Below are 18,226 nucleotides of genomic sequence, written 5' to 3'. Positions count from 1 at the left end.
CCCGCATGCGCCCGACCGGGATCCACCCGGCATGCCCACCAGGGGGCGATGCTCTGCCCCTCTGGGGCATCGCTCTGCCGCGACCAGAGCCACTCCAGCGCCTGGGGCAGAGGCCAAGGAGCCATCCCCAGCACCCGGGCCAGCTCTGCTCCAATGAAGCCTCGCTGTGGGAGGGGAAGAGAGAGACAGAGAGGAAGGGGGGGGGGGTGGAGAAGCAAATGGGCACTTCTCCTATGTGCCCTGGCCGGGAATCGAACCCAGGTCCCCCGCACGCCAGGCTGACGCTCTACCGCTGAGCCAACCGGCCAGGGCTGAGATGGGAATCTTGTCAGGGAGGACCCACACTCATCACCAACAGCACGGCCAGAGCCGAACTTCAGCCCCGTTCGGACCTGCTCAGCTGCTCTCCAGCGCATGGGCCTGAGTCATAGGGCTCCTCCCCCTCCCCCCCAGCTTCCCCAACGGGCCCAGCCCAGCCTCCTGGCCCCAACGGGGCTAGTGTCCACCTGCTGTGAGTGCCTGAGTCCAGGCCCACCTCCAGCTTCCCCGCTTGCACTGTGCCTCACTGCTCACCTGAAAACCCACTTCGGCCAACCATTCGCCTATCAAATAAATGGCACATCCTCCACCCCTTTTCAGTCACGGCCTTGCAAAATGCTCATTCCTGGGCCTGACCTGTGGTGGCGCAGTGGGATAAAGCGTCGACCTGGAACACTGAGGTTGCCAGTTCGAAACCTTGGGCTTGCCTGGTCAAGGCACATATGAGAGTTGATGCTTCCTGCTCCTCCCCCTTCTCTCTCTCTCTCTCTCTCACTCCTCTCTCTCTAAAAATCAATAAATAATATATATTTTTTAAAAAAGATGCTCATTCCTGTTCCTCCCACACCGGGCCCACCCTGTGGTCACACCTGTCTCCACTGGCAGCACCCCCACCCATGGACACTCCCCTGCCTTCACTACTGTTGATTCCGGAGTCCTCTCTGCTCTCTCCCTGCCTCAGTCCAGCCAGGCCAAGATCTCACCTCCTCCAGGAAGCCTCTGATGAACATCCCAGCCATCACTGAGCAAACCTTTGTTGGAAACTCTTCCATATTGCAAACTCCACAGCCTGGCAGGTAGGTGCTCCTGCCTGAATTTTTTATTTATTTTCAGTGTTTATCAAGCTATAAGAAGTACCTTTCTATACAGTACACACACACACACACACACACACACACACACACACACCTGAAACTATACTTATCCTTACTATATAAAACAGTACAGTCGTCCTTTGCCATATTGCAGTTTACTTTCCACGGTCTCACTGTATCGCGGATTTTTAAAGTGTATATATCTAATTTTGTACCACGGATTTTTCACTATATCGCAGGATTTGTGGTAGATAGGTATTTTTATATATAATTTTAATTATTTTGTGGTAAAATGTGCATTTTCTAGCCTAAAAAATGAAAAAATATAAAAAATATTAAAAGAATATTAAACTGAAATAAAGCCTTAAAATACATATAAAAAATAAAATAAATATTAGGTTGCTACTTCACGGATTTTCACCTGTCGCAGGGGGCTCTGAAACCTAACCCCCACGATAGAAGAGGGACCACTTGTATTATGCTCTCTGATAATTTGTTTTATTTTATTTTTTGTGACAGAGACAAAGAGAGACAGAGAGAGGGACAGATAGGGACAGACCAACAGAAAGGGAGAGAGATAAGAAGCATCAATTCTTGTTGCAGCACCTTAGTTGTTCATTGATTGCTTTCTCATATGTGCCTTGACAGGACAGGGCGGGGGGGGGAGCTACAGTGGACCGAGTGAGCGACCTTGGGTCCAAGCTGGTGAGCTTTTGCTCAAACCAGATGAGCCCGCGCTCAAGCTGGTGACCTCGATGTTTCAAACCTGGGTCCTCCACATCCCAGTCTGATGCTCTATCCACTGCGCCACCACCTGGTCAGACTGTTTAATTTCTTAATGTTAATCTTTTTTCTTTTTTTAAGTGAGATAGTCAGAGAGAGAGATAGAGAGGAAGGGAGAGAGATGAGGAGCATCAATTCTTTGTTGCAGCACCTTAGTTGTTCATTGATTCCTTTTTCATATGTGCCTTGACCAGGAGGCTACAGCAGAGCCAGAGACCCCTTGCTCAAGCCAGCGACCTTGGGCTCAAGCCAGTGACCTTGGGTTTCAAGCTAGCGACCTTTGGGCTCAAGCCAGCAACCATGGGTCATGTTTATGAACCCATGCTCAAACCAACGACCCCATGCTTAAGCTAGATGAGCCCACGCTCAAGCTGATGACCTTAGCATTTGAAATCTGAAGCCTCTGCAATCCGGGCCGATGCTCTATCCACGGCATCACTGCCTGGTCAGGCTTAATGTTAATCTTGACCCACCCAATAATTGATCACAAGCCACTGTTGGGTCTTGAGCAGCAGTCCAAAAGTGTTTCAGTACCTAAGCTACCACCCACTCCATTCTCACCCATTCAATCATTCATTCATTCATTCTTTCATTCAATAAGTGGACTGAATACTTGCTGGGTTCCAGGTATAATGACAAGCACAGCTGAGCATCTGTCCCATCTTTCTTCCAAGACAGGGAGTTGAGAGGACATGTGTACTCATCTTGCAGTGTGAGGGACAGTGTGTGGTCTCACTTTATCCACCTCTGAGGCCCACCTCTCTGAGAAGCAGGCATGCCACTTGATCTGCCACTGCTTCTTGGTCTTCTGTGCCAACCCCACCTGGCAGCTCATCCAGGAGGACAGTGTTTGTCCACTATTTGGATGGTGGCTTCCATGTAGCCTCTTGTTCTCATACCCGGGCCTCTAACACCCTCTGGCTCTCCCTTTGCCCAGGGGCCTCCTGCTGGACCAAGGGCTTCCTGTTGACTCCACCCCCCTACCCTGGCCTGAGTGGCTGGGGGTGGGTCCCTTAGCCACAGACCTCAAGTAGTGCTGCCCTGACTGGCAAAACAGGGGTCCCGGGAATGACACTGCTTGAAAACTGCAGATGGGAGCAACATCTAAAAACCCATGACCTTCACATCACATGCAGTCTTCAGGCAACAAAGTGCTTCCACATATACCAGCAATGACAATGGTGATAATAAGGACCCCTTTTCAAACCTCCTGTGGCCAGACGGGTTTTAGAATGCAGCATTTTTGGATTTTGGAAAGGTAATACAGTACCTACAACTGTGTATTATGTAACATCCTAGCGGGGGCTAGGGCCGCCCCTCAGTTAAACATGCTCACAGTCCTGCAGCAGCACCTCAATACAGTCACGCTATGTGGATGGCTGTTGACCATAAGTAGCCCCGTATCTGTGGGATCAGTTTTTATTACTAAATATATTCAGATCAGATCCGATTTTGCTATCAAATCAACTTTTGGTTTTCAGACTTTCGTGGGTCCTGTAACTGAGGATGAGAAGTTGTGGGTCTGGAATAATAATAGCTATTATGAAGGATTTATCAGGTGTCAGACACGGAGCCAAGTGCATTTGTTCAACTGATCCTGCCAACCACCACAGGAGTAAGCTTCTGGTGCATCCAGTTTGTAGATGAGAAAACAGAGGCTCCAAGTGGTCAAGCCATCCATTCAGGGACACACTGCCAGCCAAGCTGTCCCCTTAAGCACCCCCATTACCGATTCACAGGAACCCTGCACGGCTGAGACCAAACCCACTTGACAGGTGAGAGAATAGGATGGGGAGGGGTTTGGGGTGACTTAGCAGCCCCTGCCCTTCCCTGGCCCTGGAAACGGGCATCACTGACCTGGGCCCATCTGGGGTGCCCACACACTGGGCCTCGTGCTGACATGGATTCAAATCTGGGGAGCAGAAGTCCACCAACTGTTCACAGGTCCTTCCTGGGGAAAGAACGAGGGAGAGGCAGGAGAGAAGCTGCCCCCGGTGCTCTGCCGGGCAGCCGGCCCAGCGGAAACCTCCTGCTGACCCTGAGCCAAGGCTGCCCCTCTGCCCACTGGAACGGGGCTCAGGGTATGCATGCTCGCCCCCACCTCCCCAGACCTCAAGCCCACATACCCGCATACGGCCGGGGACACTGGCAAGTGTAGTTGCCCAAGCCGTCCACACAGCGGCCCCCGTTGGCACATGTGTGCTCCACACAGTCGTCGCTGTTCACTCCGCAGGTCGGCCCTTCAAAGCCAGGCAGACAGGCGCACCTGCGAGGCCGGGAGGGAGGGAAAGGCGAGTGGGCCCACGGCCAGAGCAGCAGCCTGCGGTCACTGGTCATTATCATCGTCCCAGAGTTTTGGTCCCTACTCCAGGCCAGGCCGTTGCTTGGGTAACAGAGATGAACAAGCCCAGTCCTACACATTGTGGGACTCACTGTCTCGTGGGGGAGATGATGAGGAGACAGGCAACCAGAGGACAGGCGGTGGGTGTCCGGATAGTGCAGTGCCGCGGCCAGGAGTGGAAACAGAGGGGCAGGGGACGCCTAGCCCCTCCTCGGGGAAGAGGGCAGGGATGGTGATGAGAAGTTAGTCAAGGACCCTGATGGGAGCACAGGAACGGGGGGGGGGGGGGCGGGGGGAAGACAGTGTGCAAAAGGCTGGAGACGACCCTAAACCCAGTCCTCTGGGAGGGGTCCTGTTCTCCCAGACAGTTCAGGCCTTCAGGAGCACAGACTTCAGGATCGGTGAGCACGGGGCTGCAGCAGGTTTGGAGAGCACTGGAGACCAGGGTCTTCATACCGGGTGCGCCCCGCCCTGGGGTGCCTGGGCTTTTCCAAGGGGAGCGTGGGTCAGAGAGGTCTGAGAAATGAATTTCCAGGTTTCCAGGCTCTGCAGGAACTCTTCCCGGGACTGATCTGCCCAGAGCTGCACAAGGGCACACACACCTCTCCCAGCCCGCGTCTAAGGTGGCAAGTGTCTGGGGCCTAAGACCCCAGGGCTCCAAATAAAGGGACAATTAGGAATATTAATATTTTGAAAGTGAATGAACAAATGGCTTTTGCAGGTCAAGGGGTTTCAAGTCCATGTGTTAAAAATACTTGAAGGAAGACCTCATGGAACTGTCAGCTGGTAGAGCATTAAAAATAATTTCTGATCACAGCCCCCTCGAGTTTTTGGCAAACAAACTCAAGGATTTCCAAGACTTGAGTGACATGTCTATAATAAAACTTCTTCTAATCTTATCTGTTTATTTATGTGAATGAATTTTATCAGCATTTATAGCTATATATATAAAGCTCTACCTATCTCATTAAGAGATGCATCTAATTAAATTCTACTTTTATGTGTAATAACTGTCTATCAAATTTTATATATAATACAGTAATGCTGTTTTGATCAATTGCATATTATTGGTAATTGTAATGACAACTCAATGCAAAAGAAACTTTTACAGAGACAGAGTCAGAGAGAGGGATAGACAGGGACGGAGAGAGATGAGAAGCATCAATCATTAGTTTTTCATTGCGCGTTGCAACACCTTAGTTGTTCATTGATTGCTTTCTCATATATGCCTTGACCGTGGGCCTTCAGCAGACCGAGTAACCCCTTGCTGGAGCCAGTGACCTTGGGTTCAAGCTGGTGGGCTTTTTTTTGCTCAAACTAGATGAGCCTGCGCTCAAGCTGGCGGTCTCGAACCTGGGTCCTCTGCATCCTAGTCCAGCGCTCTATCCACTGCGCCACTGCCTGGTCAGGCCAAAAGAAACTTTTAATCAGAGGCTTAGAGTCATAAGAAATAAAGAAAGCTTTAAATTTACACTTAGGCCCTGGCCGGTTGGCTCAGCGGTAGAGCGTCGGCCTGGCGTGTGGAAGTCCCAGGTTCGATTCCCGGCCAGGGCACACAGGAGAAGCGCCCATTTGCTTCTCCACCCCCGCCCCCTCCTTCCTCTCTGTCTCTCTCTTCCCCTCCCGCAGCCGAGGCTCCATTGGAGCAAAGATGGCCCGGGCGCTGGGGATGGCTCCTTGGCCTCTGCCCCAGGCCCTAGAGTGGCTCTGGTCGCGGCAGAGCGACGCCCCGGAGGGGCAGAGCATCACCCCCTGGTGGGCAGAGCGTAGCCCCTGGTGGGCGTGCCGGGTGAATCTCGGTCGGGTGCATGCGGGAGTCTATCTGACTGTCTCTCCCCGTTTCCAGCTTCAGGAAAAAAAAAAAAAAAAAATTTAAATTTACACTTAAATACCCATGTTGGTGGTAGAGAAATATGGCAGCAAGCTCAAGAAAAGCCTTTCTGGCATAAAAACAGATTACATTAGAAGAGAAATGGGAGGGGGCGTGGGAAGTAAAATGGAAATATTAGTTCAAGAAGAAAAAAAAAGAGGTAATTTTTTCTTTTGTATTGAATTTATTGGGGTGAATTTATTGGGGTGACACTGGTTAATAAAATGAGGTCAATGTTTAAACTGTAAAAAAACCCAACTTGTGTAATTTTTTCTAATGGTATCAAATCGCTATGTTCTTCAGATTCCATTGGAGAATGATGAAGGAGTCATAGCTTTATTTTTAAATGTTAATATTGAAATACCCTAAAAACAACCTCCTTCGCAACAAAAAATTAAACTTACAGTGAAAAATTTTAGTTGTCACCCTAAGAAAGTGTGAGGACATATGTAGTTTTTAAATATGTTTGGGGGGGTAGGTGAGCAAAAACGTTTGAAGCCCACTGTTGGGGGGCATGTCTCGGAGTTTACTTTTCTCCCCATAAAGATGGGGGTGGGGGGCAGGGGGGACATCAGAGGGGTTTTAAGCAGGCTGAAGGGATCAGCTTTGCATTTCTGAAAAGGCCCTTGTAAGACTCAGGGTTGAGGGGTAACTCAGGGAGGCGCCCTCCTTCTACTTGGAGAGCCCACTCGATGGCCCCCAACCTGTAGGGCTGCTAGGTATCGGGGAGGCTACTCACAAAGGCACCTCTCTCTGCCCAGCAGGGGGTCTCAGCCCCTCCACTCTCCACAGACATCCCCACCGAGGAGTCCAGGGAACGAGGAGGGGGCTTGGATGGAACTGCTGCCCAAGCCCAAAGGAGGACTGCGCCTATGGTAAGGATGTCGTTGCCAAGGCAACAAGGGGCTGCTCTCAGCCAATGAGTGTTTTCCTTTTTATACCTGGTCATTTGGATTGGTAGAGACAGGTTTGGCCATTTCTGCCAGTAGATGCAGAGCCAATGTGTTCAGCTGGCAATTTATTTTCAGCAACTAAATACCAAGTATTCTTCAGAAGAACTCTGAATCCAGGAGAGCTCTGGGAATTGGGGTGTTTATCGAGGGGTCCTGGGGGAACAGGGTCAGTGTGTGGAGAGGTTGCTTGCATGGTGGCGTCAGCCCCGGAGAGTTTGAGAAGCGGCTCATGAGGCCGGCCCATCATGGAGCTGTGGGAAACTGGCTGCTCTGTGGGACCAGTGGGACCAGTGGGACCGTGAGACAGCGGAGGAAGCTCCCGAGGGCATGACCAGGACTTGCTCCCACCTCTGGGCAGGCTTCCTATCTTGGGAGCCTGGCGTGGTGGCTTGATTGGAAGGAGCTGGCTAAGGGCCCTGCCTTCAGGCAACACTGATACAACAAGCAGATGTTTGACTTCTATTAGAGGCCTCAGGTTAGCAAAGATTATAGGGTTTTAAAACGTCCCCAAACTGCCCCTTGGCACTGCCGCTACATATGCCCTTGGCCATGAATTCTCAGTGCCATCTAAGAGCAGAGAGAGGCCTGGAGCAGGAGAGGGCAGCTCAGCTCCCAGCCCCAGTGGCGCCCCCTTTCTGAGGAGGAGGGCACTGCAGCTGGGGTGCCGGACCCAGTCAGCACCCCATCCGCCAGGTTCTGGAACTCACGTGAAGCCGGCCTCCACGTCCTCCCGCGCGTGGCAGGTCCCACCGTTGTCACAGGGGCCACTGGAACAGCTGTCCAGGGACACCTCGCAGTCTCGGCCCTGGGGAGCAGGTCAGTGATGGGACCAGGGAGACCCAGGGGCTCGTGGGAGCCCACACAGACAGCTTCAGCAGCTCTGCCTGCCCGGGCCAGGTGTGCTTGCTCAGCCGTCCAGGAACTGCTCTCGGGGCACAGGGGGCAGAGTGGGGAACAAGACGGGACCAGCCTTGCCCCTCGACACAGGGGCAGCCCGCCTCCTCCCTGTCGCAGCCTCCGCTCACCTTGTAGCCGCTGGAGCAGGTGCACCTGTATGCTTCAAGGGGGTCGTTATGGCAGCTGCCCTGGTTCTGGCACGGGCTGGACAAGCAGGGGTCACACTTGGCCTGCACAGCCCGAGTGGGGGGACCTGAGACAAGGGGGAGGGGTTAAAACTGGGAGGAGGGGTTAGCCCCCCCCCCATGTCTCAGCCCCTTCAGAGAGGGGTTAGCCCCCCCCCCATGTCTCAGCCCCTTCAGAGAGAGGTTAGCCCCCCCCCCCGTGTCTCAGCCCCTTCAGAGACAGGTGGCAGGAAGCCCTCTCCTCAAGGAAATCTTTGCCATTTCCTCTGAGTCACGTTCATCTTCCTCTCACAGGCCCGTCTCCAGCCTTCTGACCCCGTTTGTGGGATGGAGTTAGTGACAGTCCCCGCTCCCTGGCGCTCAGGGCAGGGCCATCAGTGCGGGAGCGCCGAAGTCGCTATGACTGAAGTCAGGTGGCCTCTTCTGGTTCCCTTCCACCCTGCTGAGGCCACTGCCCCCAGCCTGCCACCCCCTAACCAGTGTAACAAAGGTGACTGCCTCCGCAGGGAGAAGGCGCAGCTCTGCAAGGCCACACCGAGGAGGAGAAGGTCCTGTCCCGTGAAGCCGTTTCTCTCCATGGACAAAGGGGGAAGGACCATTTCCCATCACCTCTCCAGCTACGAGGGTGACCTGCCCCAGCCCCTCCAGGACCCACTGGTCACCTGCCCTTCCCAGAGCCTGGAGGCAGCCAGGCTGCCTGGGCACCTCCTAGGAGGGCATTAGGACCTCGCAAGAATAACCAGAGCAGCCGGCTGATTCAGCTTCCCACTCAGACTCCTTCCGGAAGCGGAGAAATATCGGTTCTGCTCAAAGGCACAAGCATGACCAGCAACAGAAACCCTTCCAGTAATAACCGGAGGACGGAGGATGCCCGAAGGGACTCTCAGACCGGGTGGGGGATTCTGCTTCTTGACCCAGGTGCTGTTACCTGTGTGTGCTCGGTTTGTGAAAATTTAGTGAGCCATTCACTTATAGTCTGTGTACTGTTCCGTTATGCGTGCGTGTATATCAACAAAAAGTTTTAAAAACTTATTTCTCACCAGTACCAACACCACCCAATCAAATAAATCCTGAGCAAATGTTTCAACCTAAATCAGCCTGCTCCCAACAGCCAACAGCTACGCTGCAGATGGGACCCCTCTGAGCTGTTACTCCTGTGGCAGCATCCTGCACACTGGGTGGCCCAGGGCCTCCTCGTGAACCCACAGCTGTCAGTTACATTTCCCACGGTGGTCTGTGAGCTTGCAGAGGGCAGAAGCGCGCCCCACGACCTCCCTCCACCCCGCCCCTCCCCCCCCCCCCCGCTGTGCCCCAGCACACAAAACCTCACTGTGCCCCAGCACACAACACAAAGCACCAGGCCCGGGCAATTCCCAGCCACCTCCCCTGCTCAGCAGGGTCCTGGGGCTTGGGCTGTCCGTCAGTCAGTCCCTGAACAGCCTTTACAGATGCCCAGGGTGAGGCCTTCAGAGCAAAGCCTGAGCCTCTGATCCCCTGTTTCTAAAATGTCAGGAGTGGCTCCTGGGCCCAGCGGCTCAGGGCTTTAAGCTAATTGCTGAGCACAGTTCCTACCAAAGGGAGGCCCAAGTGCTCCCAGTGCTGAGAGGCTTGAGGCTTCCAGAAATGTGTTGCTATTTTTACTTTCCTTACATAACCCCAGGGAGGGATTAAAACCCTTACACTACAGCCTGAGATTCTCCGGCCTGGCTTTTCTCGTTCATTGTTCCATCAGGATTAGAAGGCGGCCATGCCAGGCAGTTGCAGAGGCCCCTTCTGCCACCTGACCCCTCTGCCCAGCTGGTCACCACAGGCACATCTGGAAGGCCCAGCCGGGGTGAAGCAGGCGCTGTGGGGGGCATGGGTGCGAGCCGGCAGCCTCCACCTTTCCTCACGCTCCTCGGCTCACCTTGGCATTCGAACTTCTTGGCGGGCGTGGTGAGGAGCAGCTTGCCCTCCATGTCTGGGGGCCCCGCGCAGCGGGCAATGCCTGGTTCCTTGTAGCCTGTCTTCACCCAGCTGGACAGCCAGCGGAGGTGGCAGTCACAGTACAGGGGGTTGGCACCAATGGCCCTGGTTCAGAAAGCAGAGAAGCAGGCGTTACAGCTTTGGTTTTCCACAGGGCACAGGGCATTCCACCAGGGGCTGGCAAACGCCTAATTTCACGATCAGGTACTGTGTCACCCATACAGTTTCAAGTCCTTTACATGTGTCACCTTACTTTGTCCTCACCACACCCTACTATCCCCATTTTACATGTTGAAAATGAGGCTCAAACAGGTGGCCCTTGCCTAAGATTGCACAGAGAAAGGGAAGAGGTGGGATTTGAACTCGTGTTGTTGAGGCCAGAGCCTGTGCCTGCATTGCCCCCAGAGCGCACTGGGGAGAAAGGCACCAACATCCAGCACTGCGGTGCGTCTTCCACGTGGCGCCTCTGATCCTCTCATTAGCCCCAAAGGGTAGCCTCTCCCTCCATCTCAGAGACGGGGGAACTGAGCCTCCTGCGGAATCAGTCACTGCCCTGAGGTCACACGACTAGGGAAGGGCCACTCCTGGATCCGGGCCCAGAGCTGCCTCACTCTGAAGCCCGGACTCTTTCATGTTTCTTTTCAGTTTTAGTCAAACAAGGAGTACAGGGATGCATTCTCACTGTAAACCTCTTTCAAACGTTGCAGACCAAAGTCTCTACCTCGCCCAACACTGTGAAGGTACTAAATGCCACTGAATTATACGCATTAAAATGGTTTGTTCTATATTACATAAATTTTACTTCAAAAAAAATATTTTTTTTCCTTTCCTTTCTGTATTTTTCTGAAGCTGGAAATGGGGAGAGACAGCCAGACAGACTCCCGCATGCGCCCGACCGGGATCCACCCGGCACGCCCACCAGGGGGCGACGCTCTGCCCACCAGGGGCGACGCTCTGCCCCTCCAGGGCGTCGCTCCGCCGAGACCAGAGCCACTCCAGCGCCCGGGGCAGAGGCCAAGGAGCCATCCCCAGTGCCCGGGCCATCCCCGCTCCAATGGAGCCTTCGCTGCGGGAGGGGAAGAGAGAGACAGAGAGGAAGGGGGGGGGGCGGAGAAGCAAATGGGCGCCTCTCCTATGTGCCCTGGCCGGGAATCGAACCCAGGTCCCCCGCACGCCAGGCCGACGCTCCACCGCTGAGCCAACCGGCCAGGGCCTACTTCAAAAAATTTTAAGGCACATTCCTACATCACTGACGGAGTGCAAAAGGGAATAACACTGATTCTGTGATATCTATGAAAGTCCCAGTGCGGTTGCCTTCTGACCCACCAATTCTGTCTCTGGGAATCTGTCTCACAGATCTACCTGCATAAGTACATAAAGACATCTGTCACAACATTGTTTGTAATAAGAAGACTGGAAATCAGGGTTCATTAGTGTGGGAGTACTTACATAAACCACCAAACATCCACATTATAAAAAAGCCTACACCCGCTGACCGCGCCAGCCACCGGATACGTGGTCATCGTGCTTGAGCCTGGAGCTGTCCCGTCCTTCCCATAGTCACACGTATCATGTCACAAATTATATCCACCCACTAGACATCATTTCCGAGCAGCTTGCTTCTTGTCACTGAACAGCATGTCTTGGAGATCTTTCCAGGTCAGTGTATACATGAATCCATGTCATTTTGTCAGCTTGCTTCACAGCATCCCAAAGAATGGATGCCCATAGCTTACTAAGCCATTTCCCTGTTGCCAGACATTCTGGTCATTTCCAAAGGCAGTCAACACTGTTGTACATGCCTCTTTGTGAAGCAAACATTTCTCCGGAACAGAAGCCTAGACGTAGGGTTCAGGTTGCAGAGGAAATGCGTGTAAAAAAGACTGTTAACAGCTGCCCTCCAGAACAGGTCGTACAGACAGACGTACACACACCAGCAGTGTAAGGGCGCGCCTGCCCCAACATCATATACGGCCAACCTCCTCCTGTTTTACCAGGCTGGTGGCCAAGCTCCTAATCTCACTGAACCACAGTGAGACTAAGAGATGAACAGAACATGGATTTGGGGACAGGAAGGGGCCCAAGTTTTCTGATCCAGCAAATAGAAGATTTCAGAGCTTCATGTCTGATCACTGATAGCATTATTTTGAAAATACCAGGCTGTATAAGGTCAGTGAGAATGAGCACATATTAAGTGACCGATAGATACGCAGTGCCATTTTCCACCTGTTTCTGGGCAACACAGAGGAAGTGGCTCCCCTCAGAAGTGTGTGGTCTGATGAAAGCAGCAGCCACTCTGAGCAGGAATGCCCCCAAATAGCACATCTGAGGACTGTGTGTTTTAAAAAGCAGGCTGAACGAGGCTTGGACTCTGGCCCCAGCGCAGCTGCTCACTGCCCGGGTGACCTTGAGCGGCTTGCTTTACATCTCTGGGGCTCCCTTTACGACTCGATAAAGAGCCTGCAATCTGGAGAGGGGCAAAGACAAGCACATATGACCTACAATGGGTGCCGAGGGACCGGTGCGGCTTGGAAAAGCCAGCTCAACCTCGACGTGTATTTAATTTCTTTCTGTCCTGATTTGCTGACAGCATCCATCTTGGCTAATGGGATAGGAGACATTTCCACTGAACAGAACTAGGGCTTCTCAGAAGCAGAGGAAGCTCAGACATGGATGTTTTTTTAAGTTCCTGTGTGTCCGTGTGTTAAAGAGAGAGAGAGGAGAGAGACATTTAAATAACAGGAGCATAAAAATTGTGCTATATTTGAGATGTTTACATTAACCACATTAATATGTTTAACATAACAAGTGCAAAGAGATGTGATTATGTCATTCACATGATAAATAGGGAATTTAGTTTAAAACATTATTTGTAGTGTACTCTGGGAGTGTGGTCTACTGATACACCGCCCATCTAAGGTTTATTCTGAATGGCTTCTTCTTTCAGTCCTGTTGCTCATTTACAGAACCCGCCCAAAAGGTTGAATCCGTGGCCACAGGGAACGTGGAGGCCTTGACACATTGTAGGATCGTACCAATTCCCCATTCTCAGATATATCCCCCCCATAAATGGCAGCAAAGTTGCACCTCAAATGCAAGTGTTCCTTTCTGACTCTTAATATAAAAAAATAATAAAGACTACCCAAGTCAATATAAAGCTAATCAAAACTCGGAATTCTGGCCTGACGGACAGACACGTGCTTTCCTTGTTTCTGTCCGGAGCAGACTCCGCGCCACACCTGATTTCCGTTTCAAGCTTTAATTTATCCAGTGGCCGGGTTCTTGTGGCTCATTCAGCAGTACGACTCAACTCGTAGTTCACGCTCAGCTGGGGACCCGTTTCCCAACAAAAACTACTGTGAGTCAGTGGGGAATGGGGAGCCACAGGCAGCTGGGCTGCTCATCAGCCCAGAAGGACTATGGATTGGGTCCCCAACAAGTGTATAAATAACCCTGTGTTGTTGATCTTTGGCGTAACTGGGAAAGAGATGAAACAGTAGATATTAGGTGTGCTCCTGCCAAGACCCTGCCGGGCTTCTCTTCATGTAACTGAGACCAAAATAGCTTTCCTGCGGCTGTTTGACCGAGGCGCCAACTGGAGAGTTTAGCATGTACTAAACTTCAAGATCTCCTTCACCTGAGCCCAGCCTCCTCCCAGGCCATTTATCTGTGCACATCACAGTCTCCTTCTGTGGGCCAGAGCTTCTAGAGAGCAGGAACCTTAAAGCCCAGCTGTGCCTGACAACAGCAGGCGTCGGTAAACACTGGCTGAGTCAAAGCTCGCCAAAAACATGAGAAAAGCAAAAACTTCAGCATGAAAGTAAATTCAAAAAGAAAAGTATCATCTATCATCCCGTACATGTAACTCACTTAATTTTCATATATTTCCTTCTAGTTCTTGTGTTGTATATGTACATTTTTTAAATCAGTGTACCATCTTTTTTTATTCTACATTTTCATCAAATAATAAATTACAGTGTCATAATTATAATTAACTACTCACTATTCTGTCATATGGGCATTACTGAATCATTTCGTACTTACTTTTCCTACCCAATTCTTAATGAATTCAGAAATCTAACTTCCCGGCATGTAGCAGATTAGAGGCAACAAAATGCCAGATTATAGAAATGAAGAATGATGTTGGGGAACCTTGATACCGGACCTGACACATAGTAAATATTTGCTGATGGATAGATGGACAGACAAGTGGACAAAAGCTGAGAGATGTCCGGGGTACTAAAACCCAGACCAGTGATGAGCACTCACAATTCTTATGGCATGTTAGAACCACAGTGGCCATTAGAAATAATCTTTGTGCCTGACCTGTGGTGGCGCAGTGGATAAAGCGTCGACCTGGAAATGCTGAGGTCGCCAGTTCGAAACCCTGGGCTTGCCTGGTCAAGGCACATATGGGAGTTGATGCTTCCAGCTCCTTCCCCCTTCTCTCTCTCTCTCTCTCCTCTCTCTCCCTCTCTGTCTCTCTCCTCTCTAAAAATGAATAAAAAAAAATTTAAAAAAAGAAATAATCTTTGTATCGGCGAGGAAAAAGGCCTGGAGAGATGAACAGATTGTCTGAGATCTTAACGCAAGTTGTTGCAAAACAGAGAGCTAATGCCACATGTTCTGTTTCCTAATCTAGAGTTGAAGGGGTTGAAGTGTGGCAGACCTCGCCCTGCACCACCCCTCTGCCCCCCTCCCTCTTGCACACTGCCAATGAAGAGGAGAGGCCAGGAACAGAGGGCACCTGCAGGAAACAGGAACACTGGATGCTAACTCTTGGGCATCAACCCCCCGACTTGTTATGGAGCCATGAGCATGTTCCTCCCTTCAGACTGCACACGGCCTTTGTGAAGCCCAGAGTGAACGCGGTGAGTCCCTACCATCCTTTCACTATTCCTTGACTCCTCGTAAGTGTTCAAGAAACCCTAAGAGTGTGCCACTCTGCCACTCTTCCACACAGAGGAGATCACGGACACATGTGTGCACTTACACACGTATTCCATAAGTATCGCAGGTGCACACACCTGAACACAAGCACATGCACGTTTCTCAGGCTACTGCCTCGTTCCATTCGAAACCCTGAGTATAAAGGGCAGAGTTTATTCGTGACGTTGCTTCATAACAACGAGAGATTTCTTTCACATGGATGCTGTCTCATAGAGAAATGGGGCTTAGAAGTAACAAACAAACAAACACATTCATCAGTAATGTGCTGTTCCACAATTACCCCTTACTGATCTTTACGTCTTACTAACTGGATCCAGCCTTATTTCACTGTTCTAAAGAAAATCTAAATTTATAAATCAGTATGAGCTCAAATTTTGTTTTGAAAGGTTTGGATTGTTTTGTTTGTATGTTTGTACAAAACATGTTGTTTTCTTCACTTCCCATTGGAAGAACAAAACCTCTAGATTTTGAGCTGGATTCAAGATCGGAATGTATATTAGGTATCATTCTCTTTTCATGGGGAAAGACGAAAGGTTGTTAACTTTACATTTAAAACTCAAGCCTAAAAGATACACAAAAGGGGGGATCCAAAGGCATTTCAGAAAGGTGGGCCAGATGATTGAAAAGGCCTCGCCTGGTGAGGTGGAGAATGAAATCAGACAGCTGGCACGGCCCAGGGCTAAGCAAAAGAGGCTCGTGGCCCAGAGTAGAGGCAGACCCTGGCACCCAGCAGAGACAAGCATCTCCAAGAAAATGAGCTCGTAACCAAAATTTACCAAACACAGATGGAAAGACTCCCTGGGGAATGGGAGTCATCAAGTGCAACGAGCAACACTGCTCTTGCCTGGCCTTGGCTAGAGCCTCCCTCTCCAGCCAGGCTCCCTCCTGCCACCCTCCATCCGATCCGGCCTCCACAGGTCACCATGGCTTTCCACGAGTTTTCTACAACTTAATTCTTCCACCATCCCTTTCTACCTATAGAACGAAGTCCACACTCCTCAGCACGCACAAAGGTCCATCACAATCAAACCCCAACGTTCCTTTCTAGATGCGTCTGTTCCCACCCCGTCTCCTTACCTAACCAACCCCTTTATCTTATGCTGGACAACACTGCATCCCTGACTGTGTCATTTACTTTCTTGCCTCTGTGCCTTTACACATGCTGTTCCCTCGGCCTAGGATGTCCTTCTCCATCTTCTCCAAATGCCAAACTCCTAGTTTCTTTCCAACATAAATGGCGCCTCCTATGTGCAGCTCCTCAGAGTTTCCCAGAGTTAGTCGCTGCTGTCTTTGAATTAATTCTTATAACATCCAAGGTAGTCACAGAGAGAAGAATCCTCATGTTAGTAAATTCTTTAGCACCTGCCTCACTGTAGTTACTCAAGACATATTTATTGAAGCAATTAAAAATAAATAAAAAACTTTGGAATCAGACAAACCTAAGTTAAAATCCCGTCTCTATATCGTTTCCTAGCTTTATGACTTAGGGAAGCTACTTAACTTTTCAGGACTTGGGACTATAAAATGGAAATAATAAATCCTACCAACTAAGACAGAACCCCTCACCCATTCCACTCCTGTGGCAGACATCACTAATCAATCACTGCACTCTTCCCACTGAATCCAGATTCCCTTGGAATCTTCGGCGTGGGCTTAAGGCAGTCCCCGTCAAATTTGTACAGCTGATATACAGCATAAAACTTACTTCTCATTTTGGCCATGAAGTAAACAAGATACCACAGAGAAAGTTTTCACATGCAGCAAAATATTCATACCAAGCAGACCCTCAATGAATGACACATGATTATGTTATTTCCTCAAGTCTAAAATCTTTGATGCACTACTGATTTCCCATGCTTTGGAAGGGGAGACGAAATATTATAAGATTTAAATATAGAGATCACTATAAAGTACACTGATTTCAGAGACTAAAATGTGGGAAAGGTGAGTCTTAGAACTGAGACAATCCAGTAAGATTGTTGAGTGAATGAACTTCAAGTAGAGACTCTTAGGGGGACCCCAGAAGGCTCTCCGGCCTGGCTGTGCCTGCCCCCAGGCCCTGGCACTGGGGCATGCAGAGGGCAGGAGGGTGCAGTGACACGCAGGGTCCCAGCTGCAGCCCATCGGCCAGAACGCTGCCTCAAACTGCAGCTGAGACTCCAGGAGAGAACGCTCTGAGCCCGGACTCCCCTCCAGAATTAGCCCACTGCTTTTTTGTTTCTTTACTTTTTTTTTTTTTTAGCGTGGTAAAATACATTTAACATAAAATTTGCCATCTGGACCATTTTAAGTGTGCAGTTCTGTGGCATCAATTACATTCATTGTGTTTTGCAACCATCACCACTATCCGGTTCCAAAACTTGTTCATCACCTCAAACAGAGACTCTGCGTCTTTAAACAAAAGCTGCCCATTTCTGCCTGCTCCCAGCACCCAGCACCCAGTTCTCCTCTGTCGCTACGACCTGTACTACCTTGGGGACTTCATATTGGTGGGGTCACACACTACTTGTCATTCCATGCCTGGGCTGTTCTACTTTGCATCTCCATGTCGTCGCAGGTGTCAGAACTCCTTTTCATGGCTGGATAATCTCCCAGTGTACGTATACACTACACTTTGTTCGTGTCCATTCATCTGCTGATGGACGCTTGGGTTGTTTGTGGTTTCTGGCAATTGTGTGAATGATGCTGCTGTGGACATGGGTGGGCAAGTATCTGGGTCCCTGCTTTCGGTTCTTCGCAGAATGGACTTGCTGGAGCATACGGTAATTCTACAGGGAGCTAGGGAGCTTTTTTTTTCTTTTTTCTTTTGTATTTTTCTGAAGTTGAAAATGGGGAGGCAGTCAGAGAGACTCCCGCATGTGCCCAGCCGGGATCCACCCGGCACGCCCACCAGGGGGCGATGCTCTGCCCATCTGGGGTGTTGCTCTGTTGCAACCACAGCCATTCTAGCGCCTGAGGCAGAGGCCACAGAGCCATCCTCAGTGCCCGGGCCAACTTTGCTCCAATGGAGCCTTGGCTGCGGGAGGGGAAGAGAGAGACAGAGAGGAAGGAGAGGGAGAGGGGTGGAGAAGCAGATGGGCGCTTCTCCTGTGTACCCTGGCCAGGAATCGAACCCAGGACTCCTGCATGTCAGGCCGACGCTCTACCAC

General features: G+C 50.8%; 1 protein-coding gene across 1 annotated transcript in view; it reads right to left on the bottom strand.

Annotated features, from left to right (window-relative positions):
• The window catches only part of SLIT1 (slit guidance ligand 1), a 193,415-nt gene that overhangs the window by 11,917 nt on the left and 163,272 nt on the right, over nt 1-18,226 (bottom strand). The window contains exons 26-30 of the mRNA XM_066355591.1: nt 10,069-10,232; nt 8,106-8,230; nt 7,788-7,885; nt 4,043-4,182; nt 3,774-3,867 (exon numbers count right to left, since the gene is read on the bottom strand). Coding sequence (XP_066211688.1) covers nt 3,774-3,867; nt 4,043-4,182; nt 7,788-7,885; nt 8,106-8,230; nt 10,069-10,232 — 621 coding nt within the window. The remainder of the gene's footprint in view (nt 1-3,773; nt 3,868-4,042; nt 4,183-7,787; nt 7,886-8,105; nt 8,231-10,068; nt 10,233-18,226) is intronic.

Source organism: Saccopteryx leptura, chromosome 13 (genome assembly GCF_036850995.1).
Source record: "Saccopteryx leptura isolate mSacLep1 chromosome 13, mSacLep1_pri_phased_curated, whole genome shotgun sequence".
Lineage (NCBI taxonomy): Eukaryota > Metazoa > Chordata > Mammalia > Chiroptera > Emballonuridae > Saccopteryx > Saccopteryx leptura.
Note: the sequence above shows the minus strand (reverse complement) of the source record. Positions and strands in the feature narration are given on the sequence as shown.